Here is a 24,444-nt window from a genome sequence, read left to right on the forward strand (position 1 = left end):
AAAGAGCTACAAAGGACCTATGTCTTCATATTGAAAGGAGTCGTAGAGTGAGCAGAGCTCAATTAATGAAAAAAGATCCAGACCGAGTCTTTCCATCTTGAATTTCAAACATTGCGGGATAACTGGAATATTCCGAAAGCTCCTAGAGGATCACTGCAAAGCCATCTATAAAGAAAAGAGAATCAACCGACCTCGACTTCCCACTCAACCCTGGCTACTAGAAATCAACAGACCAATGCCCTTCTGAGGACAGATAATTCTTACCCCCAAATTCCACTATGGAAACCACTGGAATAACCAAAAACAAATACAAACTATGAACTAAAATACAGCTATCAAGGACTGAGAAGAGCAGGAAGGAAGAAGATAATATAAGTGAGTGAAATCCTCATCTTTTATGGTAGAGAGTCAATGCCATTATCTAAAGGTGATAAATGTGGAAACAGATATGTAAGGATTTATATATTATCTAGAGTTACTGCCATAATTCTTAGTAATAATAGAGAGAAATACGAAAGAACTAAGCAAGAATTGTTTAAAAGAGTTTGTCTTTGGGTATGAATGAAACAGATCTTGGTTCTAATCATATGAGTGATTTGTCGACCACATGCAAACATTAATAAAAACGCATAAAAAATAAATGTTCTAAAACTGCTCTAAAAAATAAGGTCTTAAAAAAAGGTAAATGTTTGCGAATAAAGAGACAATTACAGTAACAATGACATTAACCCCAAAGTCTGCCATCTGCCTTTGACATCATACATCTATCTCTTCCTTAACAAGCAATAATTTTCAGTTATATGGACAGAAAATAAACTCTAAAGGGTAAATGAAAGGTTTTCAACTAAAACTGCTACAGGTGAGGGTAGCAGAGAAACAAATAATTTTGTCCCCTTTTACAAGCTAGTGTTTGCACACGTATACTGCCTTATGACACCAGAGAACAAACATTCAACATCACCATGAAACAGTGCCATGGATAATAAACCATTACGTTTCCTAAAATGTATTAATATTCCACAACCAGGCAAGAAAAAACTGATGTGCCTCACGAATAGTCTGAAGTGAGGAGCTGACACAGCAAATGCTTATGGCTTCTTTGTCAATGACACTTCATCACAATGTTAACAATGTTCAGATAAACACTCACTTTTTATGAAGAATTTGAATAATCTCTGTGACTTCAGTTTTAATGTAAAATATCTACCGTGTATAACACTGATAAAAATGCACTGCCTCCTAACCATTGGAATGCAGAGACTTCTATTTCTTCATGGCCAGCAGATCTGAGGCACCAAGAGAAAAGAAAGGATACATTTTCCTTTATCATAACAAATATCTAGATAATATATTTTTACCATCTGGGTAAAATCAAAGCCAGTGGACGTCTGCAAAGAAAACTGATGGTCTCATCCTAGGTATTATTTGACCTGACTGGCTCAGTTGCCTTAAATGTGCACTGATCATATTTTAAAATACTTACACTCAAAACACAGCAATCCCTAATTACTAAATTCCACTTCCACATCTCAACTGCTTCTTGTAAATATGACAGTGAGCTTACAGACACTCATTCCTATTTTACGCCACTTTTAAATACCATGCTATCTTTACATCTCAGTGCTACACAGGGGGAAACAGCAGAAGGAGTTACGGAGTACACAGGGGTGCAAAGAAGATCTGGAAAAAAAACCCTTTTGTCTTTTTTTTTTTAAGTCATGTGATTTTGATATAATATGAATATTTTATGTAAAGGAGAAATTATACTCCTGAAATAACGTCAGGGCGAATGGAGTAAAATCATCATGTACCACAGCAATAGTCTTTCTTGGCTTCCACCAGAACTGTGCCAGGTGAAGTGTGGTCTGAGGATTGGGGACCCTTCACCAACTGTTGGGTGCCAGTCTGTGTAGAAATTAGTGCTTAGAAACTTTTCACAGCAATGTGATAGAGTTTCTATTTGTTGAAATAAATAATTTTTAAAACTAGGCTTGTATTTTCTAAGTCTTTTTAGAATTTTATTTGCCTAGTAATTCATCTGTATTTTAAAAGTATTCAGTTGAAGGACTAGGAATTTCAAAAATAAAAACTGGTCCCTCACCACACATAACTTGGAAAGCATTGAAATTGATTATTGAAGTGGATGTGTGAATGAAGAGAAAATGGAAATGCAGCCTTCAATGCATCTAAATGAATGGCCAATAAATGAGATTTCAAAGGCAAAACTTAAGCTTTATGATAAATAGAAACTCAGCAAACTTGTTTAACATTAACATTTTATTATTCTTAAAATATTTACTTTATGGATAGCTAGCTGGATATAAAATCTACTTTTTCTATTAAAAAAATCAAAGTTAAGAGTAAGAAAAACCTCTGTAGCTTAAATATTACCTTAAATTAATATAATCTTTACTCATCTTTCCTTCTGGAAATTCACACCTAAATTATGATAAAATGAAATCTATCTACCATATGTAAAACATTCACATTATCATTCCTTACAGAACATGAAAAACTAAGGGCCAGGCGCAGTGGCTCACGCCTGTAATCCCAGCACTTTGGGAGGCTGAAGCAGGCGGATCACAAGGTCAAGAGATTGAGACCATCCTGGCCAACATGGTGAAACTCCATCTCTACTAAAAATACAAAAATTAGCTGGGTGTGGTGGCGTGCACCTATAGTCCCAGCTACTAGGGAGGCTGAGGCAGGAGAATTGCTTGAACCTGGGAGGTGGAGGCTGCAGTGAGCCGAGATCTCACCACTTCTGCCTAGTGACAGAGCGAGACTCTATTTAAAAAAAAAAAAAAAGGCCGGGCGCGGTGGCTCAAGCCTGTAATCCCAGCACTTTGGGAGGCCGAGGCGGGTGGATCACGAGGTCAAGAGATCGAGACCATTCTGGTCAACACGGTGAAACCCCGTCTCTACTAAAATACAAAAAAATTAGCTGGGCATGGTGGCGCGTGCCTGTAATCCCAGCTACTCAGGAGGCTGAGGCAGGAGAATTGCCTGAACCCAGGAGGCGGAGGTTGCGGTGAGCCGAGATCGCGCCATTGCACTCCAGCCTGGGTAACAAGAGCGAAACTCCGTCTCAAAAAAAAAAAAAAAAAGAAAGAAAGAAAGAAAAACTAAAATGTCAAATAGTTCTTCAAAAATAGGCTTTTGAATATTCAAAAGGAAAACCAGATACATTTTATAAGATACTTCTTACATGTTGTTACATTTCACAACTATGTTATTCAGGAAGAGAGAAGTGATTTCTTAATGAACACTTTTCCATTTGGGTATATTTTGGATGCTTAATGTAACTCAAATCTTTGAAACACAAAATGGAATCAAGTCATTTTTGCTATAAGCTTAGACATTATTGACTTTTTTTTTAAGTAAGCAAAGAGAGTCAAAGTGAAGCAGGGAAGAAGGGAGGAAAGCAACTCGCTCCAGGATTTAGAGAAAACACATCAGATTTGCCAAGCATGTGGAACCATCTAATACCTTCTCAGCCAGGGCCTCAGTCCCTGAATGGGCTGTGGGTGGCATCCACACACAGGTAGATGACTTCCTTAAGTTCTGCAAGCTTGAAAGATCACTTAGCTGTGACTGAGGTGGGCTGGGCATGAATCACTTGCCAGATACTGTTTTAAGGTAAACTAATCCTGCCTACCTGGCTAGACAGCATCATCTCTTCATTGGACATGGACAATTTTCCTAAGCTAATATGTCAGTGCTTTGGTTTCCTGGGATAAGGCAGATGGCCAATCAAAGAGAGAAGGCTCTCCTAAGACTGTGTTCCTGTGTGGAATGCTACAGAAACACTCAAAGAGAATCGCACAGAAACCCTGTCATAGCCAGTGTGAAGGAACAAAAATAAACACCAGGCTTCAAGAGGAGGAGGGATATACATATATACAGATACACACACTGGTGCATGAAGGGTTTTAGAAAGGTCCTTTCCTATTCAGTCATGTACTACATAATCACATTTTGGTTGAGGGACCACATGTAAGACAGTGGTCCCCTAAGATTATGATACTGTACTTTTGCTGTACCTCTTCTACGTTTAGATCTGTTCAGATATATTCAGTACCACTGTGGTTAGGACTGCCTACAGTATTCAGTACAGTAACATGCTGCGCAGGCTAGTACTTTAGGAACAACAGGCTACACCGTATAGCCTAAGAGTGTGGCAGGCTATCACATCTAGGTTTGGGTGAGTACACTCCAGGATGTTCGCACAAGGAAGAAATTGCCTACTGATGCATTTCTCAGAATGTATTCCCATCATTAAGTGATACCTGTCTGTATTTAAAACATTTAAAAAAAATAGCTGCCTGGAATGATGTCCAGCAACTCTTTCATTGGCTGTTTTCAGACCCAGATATGAGACACCTTCTACTTACCTGAACTTGAACAAAGTAGCAGCCAGAAAACCGGCTTCAGTTCAGTTTAGTGCGGTTCAGTTCAGTTTCTTGGTGGCAGGGGGAAGGAAGATATTTATTTTTTGTAGCTCATCATTATCAAGGGCATTTTAAAACCTTTTAGGACCCCAAGAACTGGTAAAAGATTCTACTGACTTGTCCCAGGTACCTCCAAATAAAACTTTTATGGGCGTTTTCTCTCTTTGATTAGACATCTGCCTCATTTTCAAAATCACACAAAGCTTACACGCATATTGGAATCAAATGAAAATACGTTCTTTCTAGATTTTTCCGACTAGTCTGGAGTTTATCTTCATTCCTTCACACTGGCTATAACAGGGTTTTACTTCTATTCCCTTTGGATTGAGTTCCTGTGGCATTCCAGGCAGGAATATTGTTTTCATGGGAACCTTCTTTGATTGGACATTTGCCTCATTCCAGGAAATAAAATTTTGGACCAGTCCCTCAAAACTCACTCTCTCTCTCTCTCCTCTCTCTCTCTCTCTCTCTTTCTCTCTCTGTCTTTTCTCTCTTTCTCCTCTCTCTCTCTTTCGTCTCTCTCTTTGGGGAGACGCCTTTGCCTGCTGGTGCCCCATCGTTCTCCATCAACGGGCACAGGACCACAGGACCTTCACTCTGAAGATAAACCCTGACGCGATAAAGACAGCCCACCTGGAGTCTCCACGCGGCGGTAGTGGTAAGGGTTGACGCACACCTCTTTCTGCTTGGAGCCAAACGGGAACTCGCAGCACTCCAGTGGCTTCAGCTCGTGGTGGGACTGCAGATCCGGCCAGCGCCACACGCGGCAGTAAATCACGTGGGGCAGCCCCTTGCGGTGGGACACCTGCAGCCGCCCGTCCAAGGAGCGCGGAATCGTGACGCACTTGCTGGGCTGCCCCGGGCAGCTGAGCGCCCTCTCCAGCTCGTCCATGGCTCCCTTCTTCTTCTTCAGCTTCTTCACTAGGGAGTCCACCGCCTTCTCCGCCCACTTTTCCTCTTCATCTCCTTGCTTCCAGCCTAGCAGTCGCTTCACTGCGGGGCTGGTGAAGGAGAAGAGGGAGCTGATGGGGGTGGTGGAGTGCATAAGAGGCCACGGCAGGCTCTGGCGCGCAGGGGAACCGCACAGCCCTTCACGGCCAAGTGGGCAGCGAGCAGCTCTCCAGGGGTGGCATAGGGACCAATTCACTCGTTCTTCTGGGAGCAGCTGGGACCAATTCAAGTTGGGAAGTGTGTAGCCTGTCTCCTAAGCCCTTGGATGGGCTGGCCAACTCTGGAAAACACACGACTTCAATTAGCTTAATCAGGGTAACGTTCAGAAAAAGTTGAAGTTGGATAGAAAGAAGTGACGCACACTTGCAGTCCCAGCTACTCCAGACGCTCAGGCAGGGGAATCACTCGAGCCCAGGAGGTCGAGGCTGTGTCACTGCACTCTCACCTGAGCAACAGAACCAAGTCGCAAAGTTAGATAGAAGGGAAAAAACATTCTTCAAATGTTTTAATTTGAAAACTGCTGTCTTTGTCTCTGCGCTCTCCTTTATTCCCTATACCCAGGTCTCAGGTCATTCTGCCTTCAAAGTCTTTAGAGTTTGTCCCTTTCTCTCCATTTCCACCGACACCTGAGGTCTGACCCACCACACCACTCCTCTGAAGTAGCATTTCTCCTTCTCTCTCTCAATTCTAATCCACTTACTCCCAAACACAGCTCTTATCAATTCACTTTCCCATTTAAGAAATGGCAGTGGTTCCTTGGTCTCCCAAGTGTAAACTCCTCTGCCTGGGTTTTTCCGGGGCTTCCATAATCTTTCCTCAACATGAGTATGTTCTTTCTTTCTCATCTTTACTTTGCACAAGTAATCCATCTTCTTGCAGAAAATAAATACTAAGGAAAAGAAAAAAAAAACAGGATCGTGAATAATCTCACCACTCCTGGACAGCCACTCTTAACATAGTCTTCCAAGCTACTTTTCAGGACAGCGGCTCTCAAAGTGTGCCGTAGTGAAGAGATCTGCAGAAATATAAAACAATAATACCGTTCTCAATAACTTTTTGAAAACAATGTTTTCAATAAAAATATTTTATGTTAATATAGCATAGGTTCATTTTTTATGAATCAATAAATATTTTTAAATTTCTTAGTTTCAATTTTTTAAATGGTAAAACTTGAGAGATACAGCCCACATAAGCAAGAGTTCATTGGCGTTCTCGATAATTTTTAAAAGTGGAAAGTTTTAAGACCCAAATCCCTGAGAACTGCTTTTCTAGAAATTATACACCATCACATACACAAATACATACACAAAAAAGCACAGCTGTCCCATTTCTTATTTGGCGTAAAATCAGCTGAATTCTTCTTTGCCCTCTCATCCACAGGAGAGGTTCTTTCCCAATTATTCAACAGTCTCATTTAAATTTCCTGAGGTAGAACTGTATTTCCTCTTCTGTGAAATAGCTGGCTTAAATAAAACCTCCTCCTTCTTCCAGATTTTAGAAACCAGCTACCTCATTAATGTTTAAAGTGGCTGGCTGGTAACATTTTGGAGCAAGCTGACTCAAGCATTTTGGGATCTTGGGATCCATCTAGCTCATAATATCCAACAACTATTTGTTTAATATGCATTAAATATAATTTTCTCCTTTGCTTCCCTGGAGGGCAAGCTGTACCTTTCTGAGTCCAATTCTATAAACTTCTTTTGAACAAAGGTGCCTTATAATCCCCTGCTAGGGCTATCATTATCAGGCACCTCGGGTGAGGAGGATGGCGGCGTGGTCCCACAGAAACAGATGAGATTTAATGAGTATAAAGCAACAGTCACCATCACTTTGTTCCTCATCTGGCCTTTATCTGACATTGTACAGAGATAAACTATGACAAAAGGGAGAGTTGAGAGCTCCATAGCTGCTCTTTTTCACTTGGCAGTTTGACTTACACTCAGTTTTATTTGGAAAGATTGATTTTGTGGCTTAACAATCATGAATTTATAAAGTATAGTTAAGTCACTGTGTTCAAGTTCTGTTTACTTAATCTAGTCAGGCTGCCTTAAAGCAATGGCTGAGGAGGGTTAGGAGCTTTAAGGAGAAGTCTCATGACAGAATAACCTGAACCCCAAAAGAGTTGTGAATTCTGCTTAGTTTTACATGGGACTCATTATTAGCAAGTTGCGGCATAGATCTTTAAGCTGAGGTCAGTTGTAGAGAAAAGCTTTTTATAAAAATACTCAGCAGAGTATATACCTTTTAGAAACTTTTGCTCCATGAAACAAGTAACAGTTCACTAAACCAGGTTTGGTTTGGTTTGTTTTTTTAAACTGTGGGTACCTATCTACTAATGGTATGTGAAATCAATTTATTGGAACAAAATAGCTTTTGTAAAAACAACAAAACAAAATAGATGTTATTGCAAGGCAGCTGAAATAAATAATAAGTATAATAATCATTTCTTAAAACTTCTCATTCAGAGGTTTGTGTGTGTGTGTGTGTGTGTGTGTGTGTGTGTGGCAGTGGCATGTATGTGTCCAGGGTCACAATAGAAAATTTGCTTAAGTTGGGTTACAATAAAAAAAGTTTGGAAAGCACTACTCCTAAACCATACATTTCTTCAAACTGTGTCTGTCTGAGGTTTACCTTGATGAGTGACCTTCAGTGACCGCCATACTTTCTTACCCCTTGGGGAAATCCTAACTAGTCAGGAATCTAGGGTATGAAACACTTCAGCTCTCTGCAGACCCATCTCACTGACACATTTCAAATCATTATAGTGGTCTCACAAAAAAAACTACGATTTTACTGCTGCAAGATACCGCTCCTGTCCCATTAAACGCAGGCCCTTGCATTGAGTGAGGCCCCAAAGAGTTAAATTTAGAACCTCAAGAGTGATAAACATCCAATTCATATCAGTGGCCTCCAGCTAGGCTAGAAATAGAAAATATCAAAACGATTTTAATTAGGCTGACTGGTGGGTATACAGATGTTCAAAATACTGTTTTCTATATGTGTTTGTATGCTTATTTTTAATAGAAGTAGGCATATTTAATAGACATATTTTAATAGAAAAATTAAATGTAAAAATCGAATCATGCCAGGTTCAGTGGCTTACACCCTGGGTCCAAGCTACTCAGGAGGCTGAGGGAGGAGGATCACTTGAGCCCAGAGATTTCACTCTGCAGTGAGCTATGACTGCACCACTGTACTCCAGCCTGGATAGCAGAGTGAGATCCTGTCTCCAAAAAAAAAAAAAAAAGCCTGGAATCTCACTGATCTCAGGTTCTTGTCCAGGTTGTTTGTTTGTCCAGGTAGCGCACTTTAGGGTTCACAAAGATTATTCATTCTGATTCCTATAATGTTTTAGCCAGTAGCAGAACAAAGGGCCTGTCTGTCTCCGGGTGGTCGACATTAACAGTGCAGGCTTTTGTGTTTTTTTTTGAGATGGAGTCTTGCTCTGTCGCTAGGCTGGAGTGCAGTGGCACAATCTCGGCTCACTGCAACCTCTGATTCCCTGGTTCAAGCTACTCTCCTGCCTCAGCATCCTGAGTAGCTAGGATTACAGGCACGTGCCACCAGGCCCAGCTAGTTTTTGTATTTTTTTTTTTTTTTTTTAGTAGAGACAGAGTTTCACCAGGTTGGCCAGGATGGTCTTAAACTCCTGACCTTGTGATCCGCCCATCTTGGCCTCCCAAAGTGCTCGGATTTCAGGCGTGAGCCACCGCACCTGGCCAGCAGTGCAGGTTTCTTCACTTGTGTCAGCCTGGCTCAGAACAGCTTTGCACTGTCAGAGAACTGAAATGCCCACAGGCTCTAAGCTCGAACCTACTGTCATCACCTGATACCTCCACGGCCCAGGTTTACCAAAACAATTAAAACAGCACTTTCAGAGTGTTCAGTGAAAAACAACTGGCTGCAAAAACAGGAGGAGGGACGATTAATATTTCTCGTAGTTACTCCATTTCTACAAAGTGCAAAGGAGAATAAAACAAACGACAAGTGAGCCCAACCTGAGGGGGCGGGAAGCCTAGAAAGATTCCTGAGAGGATAACTGGGCTGCACTTAGGAGGATTTAAATCACAGTTAAAAAAATAAACTTGCGGGGCACAGTGGCTCACGCCTATAATCCCAGTACTTTGGGAGGCATTGGCGGGCAGATTGCTTGAGCTCAGGAGTTTGAGACCAGCCTGGGCAACATGGTGAAATGCCATTTCTACAAAAAATACAAAAATTAGTAAGGCATGGTGGTGTGCACATGTAGTCCCAACTACTTGGGAGGCTGAGGCAGGAGGATTGCTTGAACCTGTGAAACAGAGGTTGCAGTGAGTCATGACTACACCACTGCACTCCAGTCTGGGCAACAGAGGAAGACCCTGTCCAAAAAATAATAAATAAAATAAACAAACTGTGGTGGATCAGGATAATTTTCTAAGATTTCTGGTGTGATTACAGTCTCACTTTTGTAAGAAAATTGTGTATCCCTGTTACAGATCAACTGTGTGATCTTAGGCAAGCCATGTTGCCTCTCTAGACCCCTCTCCCTTTCCTCATTTGCAGATTAAGACAAGGCTCAGCCTCCAGGGAAGGGTCTTTCTGGGCGATGGGTCTATGACTCCATGGGTGTTGGCTGGATGTACCACATGGGATCTCAAGGCTTGCTCAGCTGCTTTGATGCTACTTGGACTACCCGTAGCAGTCGGAGCACGACCCTCACTCATGACACTCCATAGCATAGAGCAGGGTGAAACTACAGCCTCTCCGACATGGCTATCAAACTGACCCTTTTAATAACGAATATCATCTACCAGCACGAACAATTCCCACTTTGCTCGTCAGCTCTTGTTTCGTTTTAGTATTATTTTAATTACTGCCAAGGAATAAAAGTAAAAACGTATACTGGGCATTCCTGTTTTTGAAACCACTGGTCAGTGCATGATTAGCGTTCATAACCCCAGATCCCTCACAAAGCCTCCTGCTGGCCCTCAGAGCTTTCCTTCTTTGAACACAGAAAAAAAAAAAACCACCATGACTGTCCTTTCTCTGGAAAGGACACACTTCACACACTCGCAGCATAAAAACAGTACTTTTTTCTTTTTCTGGCATCGAGTTTTACAATAAACCCCAACTGAGTAAGCAAAACAACTTCTCATTTTCGAGTCTTTTAAATAAACAAGCCCACTTAAAAGAAAAGCAGCGCTGACCACATGCATACACCATGATTTAAGTGTACAAAATTCCACACTAAAAAACAATTTACCCGGCTGGATAGCAGTTCAGGAGACATGAGTTTTTTTATTTTAAGCTGATGGTTTTAAATCCAACTCCCATTAGCAGTTACTGAAGGTTATTTCCACTCAGTTGGTCTCCTTGGAAGTTTCCGTTGGTGATTTTGATCCTGGAGAAAATATAATTTTAAAAATACTATTTAAGATGGAGCATTCCTAAGCCCTGGGAACATGGAAGCTTTGAGCAATCCTTCACAGGCACTGCCTTCGGGTCAACGTCACCGAGACCTCCATCACCTACCAGTCAGCCCAGGGGATCAGGGAGCCCTTGTTTGTTCAGTGACAGCCCAGCCCAGAAACAATCATCACAATAAACCATCACGATTTCCTTCTTTGTTTTTGTCTTAATTTTTCAACTGTATCAATTTTGACCCTCTAATTCACGACCAGCATTAAGTATACCTTGGTATCCCCTCTATAAAACAGTTTACTAACCAATTTAGAAAGTGAACATATTTGCTGAAGGAATATTTAGCCCCCTTCAAGGAATATATTGTTATGTAGACTATTTCTGCAGCACTTTTTGTACACTGGTAATTAATACAGCCACAATAAATGCTTATTTTACTTTATAATAACTTATTTGTACTTATTTATACTTTACACGTATGTATAAAACTATGTCCAAAAGAACATCTATCTAAAAAACTGTTGGCTGTTATTATCACCATTGGCACACATATATCATGTCTTCTTACCTTACAACTTGAGAAGAAACTGGGCTTAAAACACACAGACATATATTTGATTAATTCAAATTTTTCCTCACTTAAACTAGCCTGGCATTCCCATATGTCCCCAATGAGTAGCAATCATAAGTTGTATTATAAGATATAAGTAATCACTTTATGCATATACCAGTTTAGTATCATGTTGGATACACGCAGAAATGGTATCATGATTTCACCTTCTGAAAAGAGACTTTTCTAGCTGTGTTCTGAGGTTTGTTTCCTGAATACTCGTGAAGGGACGGTTCTAGTTCTCAGAGTGGAATCCCTTCGGCCCACAGCACCAAAGAAGACAAGAGAGATGCAGCTGTTCGTAACGGGAGCTCTATCCAGGGGGCCGCAGAGAGATTCCAAGGTATCTGTGGATATCTGAATTGTGTGCTCATTTTGGGTTACTGCACAAATATTGAGTTTTCCTAAGCAACAGTCCATAAGTACTCTTCTTTAAATCCTCAAAAGAGCCTGTGACCCCCAAAAGATTTTTTTTTAAAAATCACTGAATTAGAAAAAGGGGAAAAGGAGAAAGTAAGAGTGAGAAGGGGAATAAGTTAAAGGGACTGAAGAGAGTAGCTGACTATTCTCACTACGTGGGTGCTGGGGAGAGCCTGAAACAACTAAACGCATGGAGTTCACGAGCAGAAGGCAGAGGGTAGAGAGATGGATGGCCAACACGTATTGACTATCTTCATGACAAGTGCCTTAAGTACATTTACTCACTGAATCACTGTCACAGCTGCATGTGGTCATTAACCCCACTTGACATGTGAGGAAACTGAGGCACACAGAAATTAAGTACCTTGTCCAAGGTCACACCACCAGTAAGCCAGGATTCAGGCCCCTGTAGTCTGGCTCCAGACACCCTAAGCCACTGCACCATAACCCCGCTCCCAAAGGGGATGGGAGGAAAGCAAAATAGGTGTATCCCTTGACAAGCCGAGACTGACAGCAAAAGACCCCCTGAACCCAAGGCTGGGCCTGAGCTGCTCTGAAATGCTGGAGAATGGAAGATGGAGCTTGAATGGTGGAAATGTGAGGGAGAAGCCCTCCAAGATCTCCTCAATCTCCACAACGTTGTGGCTCTAAAGGGGCATGAAGCACAACAGAGAGGCTGGCTCTGTGTCCTAAAGGAAAAGACAAACTCAAGCTGAGCTGCATGCCAGCCTTCATTCACTCATTCACATATCTCAGCAAATGGCCCTGAAATGAATGCCTATTATGTGCCAGGTACCCTATCATGTGCCCAGTGGGGAGCAAAGCAGACATGGCCCTTGCCCTTACAGGGCTTAGAAACTGTCTGGATATGAAACACGTAAATATTAACAAGCCATGAAGTCTTATGCAGGAACAAACATGATTGTGGGGCCAGGGACCTGCGTGGACTACCTGGTGAAGACTCCCTGAGGAGGTGACGATGAGATCAAGAGGATGAGAAAGTGCGGCCACTCCAGGGGCTGTAGAGTGAGACCTCCAGAGAAAAATGCCAAGAGGGTGGCACAGGGGTGGAGAGAATTTCATGCATTTGGGTAACTGGAGGAAAAACTGTGGCCACAGAAGAGTGGGCAAGGGTGTGAGGGGCTAGAAGTGAGGCAGGAGGTGAAGACACAAGCGCCCTCCTGGAGCTGGAAAGCAGCAGATGGAAAATGGGTTTTATCTAAAGTGCAAAGGGGAGTCTTTGAATGGGTCTACTTATTTATTTATTGTAGAGACAAGATCCAGGCTGGTCTTGAACTCCTGGACTCAAGTGATCCTCCTGCCTCAGCCTCCCAAAGTGCTGGGATTATAGGTGTAAGCCACCATGTCCAGCCTGAATGGGTTTAAAATGCAAAGAAGATAAATGATCTGACTTGATCTGTTTTTTTTTTTTTTTTTTTTGAAATGGAATCTTGTTCTGTCTCACAGGCCGGAGTGCAGTGGCGCAATCTCAGCTCACTGCAACCTCTGCCTCCCAAGTTCAAGCGACTCTCCTACCTCAGCCTTCTGAGTAGCTGGGATTACAGATATACACCACCACACCCAGCTAATTTTTGTATTTTTAGTAGAGGGGCTAGGCTGGTCTCAAACTCCTGACCTCAGGTGATCTGCCTGCCTCAGCCTCCCAAAGTGCTGGGATTATAGGTGTGAGCCACCGCACCTGTCTGACTTGACCATTTTAAGTGATTGTCCCAGCTGCTTAAACGGAGAATAGATCAGATGGGGGAGCAAGTAGAAGACAATGTAGAAGGACAGGTGAGAGAGCTGGAAGAATAGGTGGTAGTTACTGGGAAGCTGAGTTCAGTGTGGTGAGTTTTGTTTAAAGATGAGGCTTCTAGACAGAATCTTACTCATTTTACTGATTATCCATAAAAAGGAGAGATGCATGTGGCAAAAGATAGAAGTGGAACAACAGAAGGAAAGAGAAATGAATGGGAGCAGATACAGGCAGGTTTGTCTATCTGGTCACAGAAAGATGAGGGTGTTCCCTCTACAACTATGAGGTCACAGTGAAGTTAATGAGACAGGCAGGATAAGGGTTGACAGATTTGAGAAGCAAGGAGAAATTGGGAAATAGCCACAGTGCGGGGAAGCAGAAGTGTGTTCTGCATAGAAAACAAAAGGCAAACTCCAACAGGGACCCACCAGCCAGAAGAACTGCAACAAAGTCACTGCAAGGGTCCCACTCTGAGGAGTTTCAGAAATAGGAGCTCTACTCTCAGTATAAACGAGCACTGCTGTTTCAGGGTGCTCAGCCTGAAACCAGAGTTGGTTATGGATATGGTTTGGCTCTGTGTCCCCACCCAAATCTCATTTTGAATTGAAGTCCCCAGTCATCAACGGAGGGATCTGGTGGGAGGTGATTGGATCATGGGGGCAGATTCCCCTCTTGCTGTTCTCATGATAATGAGTGAGTTCTCGTGAGATCTGGTTGTTAGATAAGTGTATGGTGCGTTCCCCTTCTCTCTCTTTCTCTCCTGCCACCATGTTCCTCTTTACCTTCTACCATGATTGGAAGTTTTCCTAGGCCTCCCAGCCATGTGAAACTGGAAGTCAATTAAACTTCTTTTGTTTATAAATTACCCAGTCTCAGGCTGTTTCTTTATAGCAGTGTGAAAATGCACTAATACAGTTTACTGCTGGGATCTTTTCACCTTTATGATACAGAAGGTGACCAGAGCTGGATAAAGAGGCAGAAGAGCCAGCCAAGTATTTGGGCACTTATGTACAACAGATGCAAAAATGCCACTGGAATCAACTCCCAAATCATAAACTGATCACATTATGATGAAAGTAAGCAGTGCCCTCACGTGGGAAAAAAACAACACTCCTAAATATGTTTTGTGATGCGTGTGACACTCAGCACCTGGAAGTGGAGAAGTTGCGATAAATTCGGAAAAGGGAATACAGAGAGTTTGTGTGATTTACTAAAAGAAGTGATTAACTTGATTGAACTCTTTTAATACAATAGCTTAGAGAGGAAGGGATTGGAGATAAAACACTTCCACATGCCAGAGAAGATGCACATGAAACTGACCACATTCGTTGCCTTTGGAAAGGGGACGAATGGTCAGAGGAGAAGAAGAGTGGAAGACATTTCAGTTTGCATTTTACATCAACCGAAAAATGCCTCCCAAGTCAGAAAAATCACAAGAGAAAATAGAAGAGGACTGCAGAAAAGTGGGAAATAGGCTGTCTATAGTTTTTCCAAACACTGATTCTACTTCAGAAGAAAAATCATAATTGAATTTCTTCCCGAAAAAAACATTTTATTAGCAAAGATTGATTTTTTCCCACCCCTTCCTCAAAAAGCTTTGAACTAGTGTAATACGATTAATGTCTGTGGGTTACCCAGATATTTTGGTCCAGCTTTTGTTAAGACCACAGGAAGACTGGATTTCCCATATCCATGCAGAAAGCTGTGTCCTATTTACTTTAAATTGTGGCTCCATGTTTCTTTCATGTTCAAGATAAGCCTTGCAATTTTCAGTTAGTAGGTAGTGACCACCTTATAACAGGGATGACCCATTCATTGGGAGCTCCTACTTGTTCTAAAACTCTAATTAAATTGCCAGAACTTGGAAGACAAACGAGATAACAGAAGCAAAATGGGCCTTTAACTCATAGTAGAACCCAAATATGCTACAACAAAGCAGCCCATGTTACTTAAAGACCATTCTTAATATGGATCTCACTCTTACAGGCTTTTTAGTTTTTATTAGAGTGCTTTGATTGAAATTTTATATATACACAAAATTATATCATCTCATTATTGACAATGAAATAATTTCTTCCTTCCCTAGTTTATTTGTAACTCTTAATGTGTTTATAAAACATCCCACATTCTCAAGGAGAACAGAATCAAGGCCAGCTATTTTAGCATGAATATCAATTACAAAATGTAGATCCTTAAAAATCTATTTTTAATGAATTGTTTATCATCTGGTAAATAACAATTGCTCTTAAAAAGAACCAAACTTCTTAGACTTTAGCAATCTCAAAAAGAATACACCAGATCTTATGCAACGACATAAGGTGTCCTGACTCCAGCAATTCTGACCCATGAAAATCTGAGTTTATCACAAATATAAACTTAGGAAAGATTATTTGCCTTATGAAATGAGTCATAATACATGTAAAAGTATGATTCAATTTACAAAAATCTGATTCACAGACAGCTTTTTCAGGAATAAATATCCTCTTATTCAATAAACATTTACCAAGCTCTTGCTGTATTACTGCTAATTTTACTTCAAAAGGCATATCTAATTTTTTTCTTTCTTTTTTGTTTTCTAAAGGCATTTTTTTTTTTGGTCAGAAAAAATATGTATACCCTTTAGTAGAATTAAGAGTTCTCATTTACATTTCTACTTGCAAAATAGAATTCTAACTTTAAAAATGTATTGTGCTTATCTTTTCATCTAAATGTTCTGGGGGGGCACTGAAGAATATCACTGTTAAGTAAAATGTAAAACAAATCAAATTAGTTTTGAGGACACCTTATCTCATAACACTGTCCTCATCAAAACACCAAGCATCCTTAAAGCTTTAAGAACTTTACAATTGCTCCAGGTTTTTGGTAAACAATACAGCAAGTAATATTTTACTGATGTGGCCAATGAACCAGTTTTTTTCAATGTTCCCACCATGTCCTTCAGAAAACAGATAAATCGTATTTTTCTAAATATCAGAAGGTACCCAGGTAGAACAGCTTAGATTAAATTTGGAAGACATACTTCTCTTTTTTAAAGTAGGTGCTTAAAATTGGTTTTGTAGGTTACTAGGCAGATTCAACTTTCTTCTCACTTTTGTAAAGTCACCTCAGGACAGTCCGGATGCCATTTTTAAACTCTGATGAGTGTTTAGGAACCAGAGAAATGAGCTCCCCTCCAACCACACACACATGCACTGGCACCCTCACTTCCTCCCCTTTTTACCCCAAACTCTCCCCTCTCCCTACCCTCCATGACCCATCTCTCTCAAAATCAGTGCAGTTCAGCCACAACAGGAGGAATGTGAGCTGGTGGCAGAGCATTAACAGTGCATGACAGACACACCACACAGAGTACAGGGCATGTTCTTCAAAACGTTCCCTATTTGTCATTCAGAACCTCTCATATGCTAACACACAAGTCACTTTTATGAGGCTTATTATAAAATTTATTAACTTCACTCTAGCCTGTAGTTTGTAGTGGTAAACACAACAAATGATCTTTCACTCTTCCTCCTCCCTGCTTTGGTCCTCTGAGAAATACAAATCCTAAGAAGAGTGAATGGCCACTTTGCCTAGTCCTACTAGAAACATATTACTATCTTTCCTTGTGCTTAGGAGTAGAGATTATTTCTAAAAAGCCCTTTAAAACCTCTTTGGAGAAGCCACCCTGACATACTTCTCAAGACTTTCATTCATCCTTTGATTCAGTCAACAAGTGTTTATTGAGACTCTATTATATACTGGGTGCTGCGCCATGAGCTATACTTACCCAGATTCAAAATCTCCATTGCCTAAAGAATAACAGCTTTAAGTCAGGATGTGATGCCATTAGCCTGCTTCAAATATTCAGAATCTTAAAAATGTAATAAAAGATTGGGGGGGGGTGCTATTTCCGGACTTACTAAATGGTTTACTAGGTGATGGGGGAGATGTGTTGCTTCGTTTTGTTTTTATTTTAAACCCAGGTGGCAAAAGAGTGATTACATTGTAGAGAGTCTAAAACTCTGGGTCAGGCCAGAAGGTAATGTATTTTCTTCATTATACCCAGCCTGGTGAGCTCCACAATCTGTAACTGTCACCCACAGGAGAGCTTCCCTGTTCCCTAGGTCAGAGCTGGATGGATGCTAGGGGATAAGCTTGAGTTTGTTACATTTTTTTCCAGGTGGAACTCTGAAAATGTAGTTATGGTGTAACTGAGGAAATGCCACCAATTAGAGCCCTAATCCTGCTTCACTATCATTCGTCTGTTCCTTCCATTTGGCATCTGTTAACTGCTACAGTCCCAACACACAAACCTGCACTTCTTTAGATTTGCAGTTTGGATTAAGGTTGGGAAAGAATTTCAGAAATTAAAAACAAAACAAAACCAAAAACTGAATCTGTCCTGGAGTAAGTGTGAGCTAATCCATTGTAATGAGCTCTGTATCTTCTCAAGTCAGAAAAACACACAGGAAATGATAGAGTACAAGACCACATTGGAAATATTTTTGTCGATGACGATGGTAGTATTGTTGCAATACACATAAAATGGTATTATTGGGCCACTAGGCTTCATTGTACCACTGACTTGAAAACTTAAACTGGAGCCACTCACGTCAGACAGATGTAAGGAAAGAGCCTTACAAAGTCATGGCTGACCACCCGTTAAGCAGGAGGATAACCATGAATAATGTGGTTGGTCATCATGCAGAGCAAAAATTCTTCCTATGTCGATTTAGTCACTGAATGTAAATGAAGAAGTAGGTTTTTATGTGCTAAGGAGTCATGAAACACCACAAAGGTCAAGAGAAGGTACAGCAGCCTACTCTAGCAAGTGCCAAGAAAATATCAGAAATATCAGGGAAGACATTCTCAACCTTAAAATTATGACAAAGCCCACAAACTAACTACACTAAGTTCTTCTTGTCTCACTTCAAGTATAAAAAAATACATTTTAACAAAATCAACCAAAACTTTCCACTAAACAACCTGCTTGTATAAATTTAACCATCCTTTTTGCTTTAAAGTTGACATCACTAACTGTCCATAAAAATTCCAGTCTTCTGAGACTGAAATGGGTCACACTACATCAGGAACAACAGAGCTGTTTGCTCAGTAGGTTTAAGTTTTACTAAGTAGATAACTTATCAGTGATGCTTAACTTTAAAATAATCCGCACAAAGCCACAACTGAGACAGATCAATAATTGTACCCTTGAGCAGCAAAGCAAAGAGAATAATGAGCAAGAAGTACTTTTAAGAAAAGAAAATGTGAAGACATTCCTATGTATGATCTTAGGCAGAATATAGGACAACTCAGCATTCCCTAGTCTTCTAGAAATACTGGCACTTTGCTGGGCCAGAAATGTTTGTTATAAAATTAGAAAATAAGTAAAAATCATTAAAATATCTTAATAGACTTATTGTTGAAAACTTAAATTTTGTCCGAAATGGCAAGTGTTGATAGGAAGGTAATAAGAATTTGTAGAAATAGTCGGTTCAAGCACTTTGGAAACAATTTGCCATTATCTTATAAAGTTGAAATGTGTATATTATAAGACATAGCAATTCCACAGCATAGTATAAAACATAGGCCAGTTTCCAAACCTCAGGTAGAAATGATTAACAAAACCAAGCCATTGGATCTCATCCAGCATTTTAAAAAATGGACTAGTCATTGTTCACAGCAGGGAAAAACATTATTTCTTGAAGTTTTTGAAGAGATGTATTTGTGTATATGTCCTATTGGATTATAGTTTTTTAAAAAAAATTGAAAACCACTTCCCTAAAGAAACTATTGTACATATTCTGTGAAGGGGGAGTTGAGTTAAAAAATAAATGAACACACACACACACACACACACACACACACACACACACACCATTGCACATGCTAGAATATTCATAGCAGCGTTACTCAAAAAAGCAAAAATCTGGAAATAAATATCCATCGGCTAGAGAATGAATAAATAAATAAAATAATCTTACAATTGAATTTCATATAGTAATAAAAACACATTAATGATATCCACAAAGATTAGTCTTAGAAATACAACATTAAGTGAAAAACAGCAGAGCCTAGAAGATGACATAGAGTATAAAGTCATTCTTATAAAGTTTAAAAACATATAAAAACTAAACATCCCAGAGATACATATGTGATTAAATTTCATTTCAGAAATCAAGACAATAAAATTCATGCTTCTGAGCAGAAGGCAGAGAAGTAGCCCAACAGGAAGATGTGACATTTGTAAGTTACATTATCATATTATATTATATATTGTATTATTATAATATTCCATCATAACTTTTATAAGTGTGCCACTTTTCTTTTGAATTTATCAAATACTATATAATAAAACATTTTAATTAATTTAAAACAAAATCCTAGACAATTTTGTATAATATGGTCCCTGCTGTTAACAATATTTCTTAGCATATAGAAGTTCAATGGAAGTTCAAAGATTAAGAAAAAATAAGAATCCTAATCCTTAACTAGAGTAGCCTTAGAACAATGAATAAGAAGGTTAACAACAGTATTTATTGGGCAACCCCTGTGGTTTGACATGGCTTGGCTGCATCCCCACGAAAATCTCATCTTTAATTGTAGCTCCCATAATTCCCACATGTTGTGGGAGGGACCCAGTGGGAGATAACTGAATCATGGGGGTGGTTTCCCCCATACTGCGAGTCCATTAAGCTTCTTTTTCTTTATAAATTACTCAGTCTCTGGTATGTCTTAACAAGCAGCATCAGAACAGACTAATACAAGTCATAAAGTTACACAACTAACACATGGAACAATTAGTGAGCAGCCCAAGAGTGAAATTATTTGTTATAGACTAGAAACCCTTTCCTGGCTCCGTATCTTCATTCCTGTCTTTCTGCTTCCTGACCTCTTCCTCTCCCCTCTTCTAGGCCTCCATGGAGTCCTCCTGGTCCCCTGCCCGATGCTTTGTACTTCTCCTATGTCACTTATCCCGTGTGGCATCGTGCTGATTGGGGTCCCAGTGGAGAACCCCACCTCCCGAGTCTGTGGTTCCTTTAGCCGCCCCCAAGTGATGTCTCACTGAGACATGCAAATGATGCCATGAAAAAGACAGCAGTGAACCAGCCCTTGTAGAAACATCTTACATCCCAAGAACACTGCTTGACCATGATTTATAACAAATTCATCTATGTCATATTCTCCTTCACTTCGACGGCAAGGAGGGCTATCAGTTTTCCCTGAATTGTCTGGTAGTGAGGGGCTCCAAACTGCCCGCTTACTTACCACTCTCAATCCCCTGCAGTCAGTTCCAGCCAGCACCTGTCAGCTTTAGGTTAGATTAACCAATTAGATTCCTCCACCACTCCATCAACCCTAAATCCTCATTGTTCCCAGGTCACCCCTTTTCTAATGAGTCCCAAATTTCTACATCCATGTGTAACAATAATTTCCTTAACTGTATACAACCCTGTGATATGGATATATGTCCCTTACTAAAACGTGAGCTCACTTGCAGCTCTTTAGCCATTTAAGGTCTAGCATAGGTTTCTCAGCCTCAGCACGACTGACATTTGAGGCTAGTGTAGAGGGGTGGTCCTGTGTGTTACAGCGTGTTTAGCAGCATCCCTGGCCGCAACCTATAGATGCTAGTAGCACACATTCCCACCATATTGTGATGACAACCAAAAATGTCTCCAGACATTGCCAAATATCTCCTGTCATCCCCTGTAGAGAACCACTGACTTAACATAAATCCTGATTCTGCTCAGTAATCACAAGATCTTTTAAATTTGGGTAACTGTTAAGTAGAAATTAAACAGAATTTCAGAAAAAGATGTGTTCAATGTGAATTTCAATATTTGGAGGGAAATTGCTTTACTAATGGCTGCACACAGATTAAGTTTTGAATCCTAGGATAGGAAATTCAGTGCTTTTTTTTTTTTCAAGTTGGCCTAGGGACTGTTACCCAGTGAAGTTACTTAGGCTGAAGACACTAGAAGGATTTGTATCATAGTTTTTATATTCAGATATTAATCCACTTGAAATAGATAGTATTTTCTAAGTCAGCTTGAAATTGTGATTTAGGGTTATTTTGAACCACCTAAGCAGAGACTTGAGTTACTGTCACAGAAAGAGAAGAACTGCAGTTTCCTATTTACGTTAACTAAATCAAAGTAATGTGCAATTGCAAAATAGATTTGAAAAGACTTAGTTTTAAATTAACAAATGTAAAAGGCAGAAAATGGACCTCTCCCTTATTCTTTCATTCCACTCCCATTCACCCTGTTGGTCAACGCTGTTGAGTTTTTCTTTCTTTTTTGACAGGGTCTCACTCTTTGCCCACCACTGCAGCGCAGTGGTGTAATCTCGGCTCATTGCAACCTCTGCCTCTGGGGTTCAAGCAGTTCTCCTACCTCAGCCTCCCAAGTAGCTGGGACAACAGGCATGCACCACGCTGCCCAATTAATTTTTGGTATTTAGTGTAGAGACAAAGGTCTCTCTGTGTTTCCTAGGCTGGTTTTAAACTCCTTTGCTCAAGCAATCCACCCACCTCAGCCTCCCAAGGTGTTGGTATTACAGGTGTCAGGCACCTGACTCGGCCAATTTTTTATTTACTAAACATCTTTCAAAAACGACTCTTCCTCCATTCCTCCCTTCTTGACCTCCCTCCAGACCTTCCAAATCTTTTCTACAAATTGCCAGACTTCTAAAATGCATATCTGATCCTTCCATTTTCCTGTTAAAAAGTACCAGAACTTCCTGTAGCACGCTTGTAAATGCTAAGAATTTTCTTTCTTCTCTTCCCTTCTCTGCAATTTTTGTGCATAAAAAACAAACTCCCCAAAAAATGAGAAAAATATGGAAAAGTTTCTAAAAAGAAGGCTCAAAAATCTTCTGTTTATCCACCCATAAAAACCAATCACTATTAACATTTTTGTGTATTTGTTTTTTCTAAATAAACATTTTAAAATATTTCATTTATGTCTTATATTCTGCCTATTTCAATGAATGGTATACTCCAAGCATTTTCATGTTATTAAGTACTTAATGTTTTAAAAGTTTTGAGGTAGTGAGAGTAATATCCAACTTTTATTTGAATTCTAAGTTGCATTTGAACTATACTTGCAATATTTTCTTGTGCCATAATTAGAAAAAAACATATTTAGAACACTGTATGTGTAGATTTTATAAGATGGTTTTTAACAGTTTTATGTAATTGCTAAAACAAAAACAAAAACAAAATCTAGAGGCATTTTCCCTCTAGTCATCAGTAAATCTGCCAAAGCCCTTTACAGTTCTAATTACAGAAGTTCTACAGGAATCTGTTATCATGAAAATTCAAACATTATAAATCAGGTTAAATCTCATCAACCACAGTTCCCAAATCTTCATGCATACTTTGATGTGACTACTAATATTAGCTTGGACTGACTTACAGATATTTTACTCCAAATATCCTTACATATTGAGGTCCTTACAAAAAATATAGCATTAGTTTGAATTTTTAAAGAGATTTCAGCATTCTGCAACTTGCTTGAGGATATTTTGTGCTAGCAGGACTTAAATCTACTTTATTCTTTGTAACTGCTTCATAGTATTCCATACTGTGGCAAAGCCTTTTCTGCTTAAGCCCAACCTGCTATACAAGAGAGTTTGCCACAGTACATGAAATCTAAAATATATTCGTAACTATTTGAAAACTGGCATCAACTGACAAAATGTGGGATATCTTCAGAGGAAATTAGAAAGTGAACATCTTCCTAAATAAAAAATAATAATGCAGGATTTGATGACCTGCTTTTTATTTTAAAAATGTAGAAAAATTCCTATTTTTGAAAACTGCTAATGAAAAAAAACTCTTATTTGATTGGGTAAAAGAGGCATAATACATTTGCATTTTCACTTATAATTGCTCGATTCATGCAGTTCCTGACTTACAAGGAGCTTTTTATCCAAAGTTCATTAGTGGAAACATTCCAAGGTAACAGAAATGTCTTATGCCTTAATAAGGGTGTGGGTTATCCTTATTAGGGGTAGGGAACATAGTTCATCTACATAGAAAGATGAAAATTTGAACTGCTTTATATATATTAAGGAAATTCACAATTTAAAACTTTCCCAGGAAAAATCACCAGGCCCAGATGGTTTCACTGGAGAACTCTATCAAACATTTAAAGAAGAAATAATATACCAACTCTTCAGAATACAAAGGAGCAAACAGTTCCCAAATAATTTTATAAGGCCACCATAACTCTGATGCAAAAATCTAATAAGAAACTAAAGGAAAAAGGAAAACATACATAAATAGTATTCAAAAATATAGATGTACATATTCTTAACAAAATATTAGCAAATCACATCCAGCAGTATAAAAAGGGCTAACAGACATTTTGACCAAATGAAGTTTATCACAGAAATGTAAAACTGGTATTAAATTTGAAAATAAATTAGCATGTTTCACTGTACTAACAAAATAAAAGAGAAATGCCATACTATCATCATAATAGATGCAGAAGAAAACATTTGACACAATTCAGTACCCGTTCATGAGTTTAAAAAAATTAATTCTCATCAAACTAGAAATAGAAGGAAACTTCCACAATCTGTACAGGGTTAACTACAAACTTTAGCTAACGTAAGAATTAATGGTGAAATACTGAATACCTTCCCCTAAGACTGGAAACAACACAAAGAAATCCACTCTCACCACTGCGGTTCACGATTGTATGGATGTCCTAGGAGTGCAATAAAGCAAACAAACAAACAAAAACAAGCATAAAGATTAAAAATAAAAATGCAAAATTTTCTGTATTCACAGACAACAGAAAGAACAAAGTAAGGAAATCTACCAAAAAAAAAAAAAAAAAAAAAAAAAAAAAAAAAAAAAA

General features: G+C 39.5%; 1 protein-coding gene across 3 annotated transcripts in view; it reads right to left on the reverse strand.

Annotated features, from left to right (window-relative positions):
- SMAD9 (SMAD family member 9) overlaps nt 1-24,444 on the reverse strand; it is a 73,992-nt gene that overhangs the window by 28,165 nt on the left and 21,383 nt on the right. For 2 of the 3 annotated variants that reach the window (XM_017537983.2, XM_017537982.2), the window contains exons 2-4: nt 10,648-10,785; nt 6,334-6,417; nt 5,085-5,682 (exon numbers count right to left, since the gene is read on the reverse strand). In XM_017537983.2, coding sequence (XP_017393472.1) covers nt 5,085-5,496 — 412 coding nt within the window. In that variant the 5' untranslated portion in view covers nt 5,497-5,682; nt 6,334-6,417; nt 10,648-10,785. The remainder of the gene's footprint in view (nt 1-5,084; nt 5,683-6,333; nt 6,418-10,647; nt 10,786-24,444) is intronic. The other variant, XM_037741830.1, reaches the window with a different exon arrangement.

This window comes from Cebus imitator, unplaced genomic scaffold (genome assembly GCF_001604975.1).
Source record: "Cebus imitator isolate Cc_AM_T3 unplaced genomic scaffold, Cebus_imitator-1.0 Scaffold108, whole genome shotgun sequence".
In the NCBI taxonomy this organism is placed as follows: domain Eukaryota; kingdom Metazoa; phylum Chordata; class Mammalia; order Primates; family Cebidae; genus Cebus; species Cebus imitator.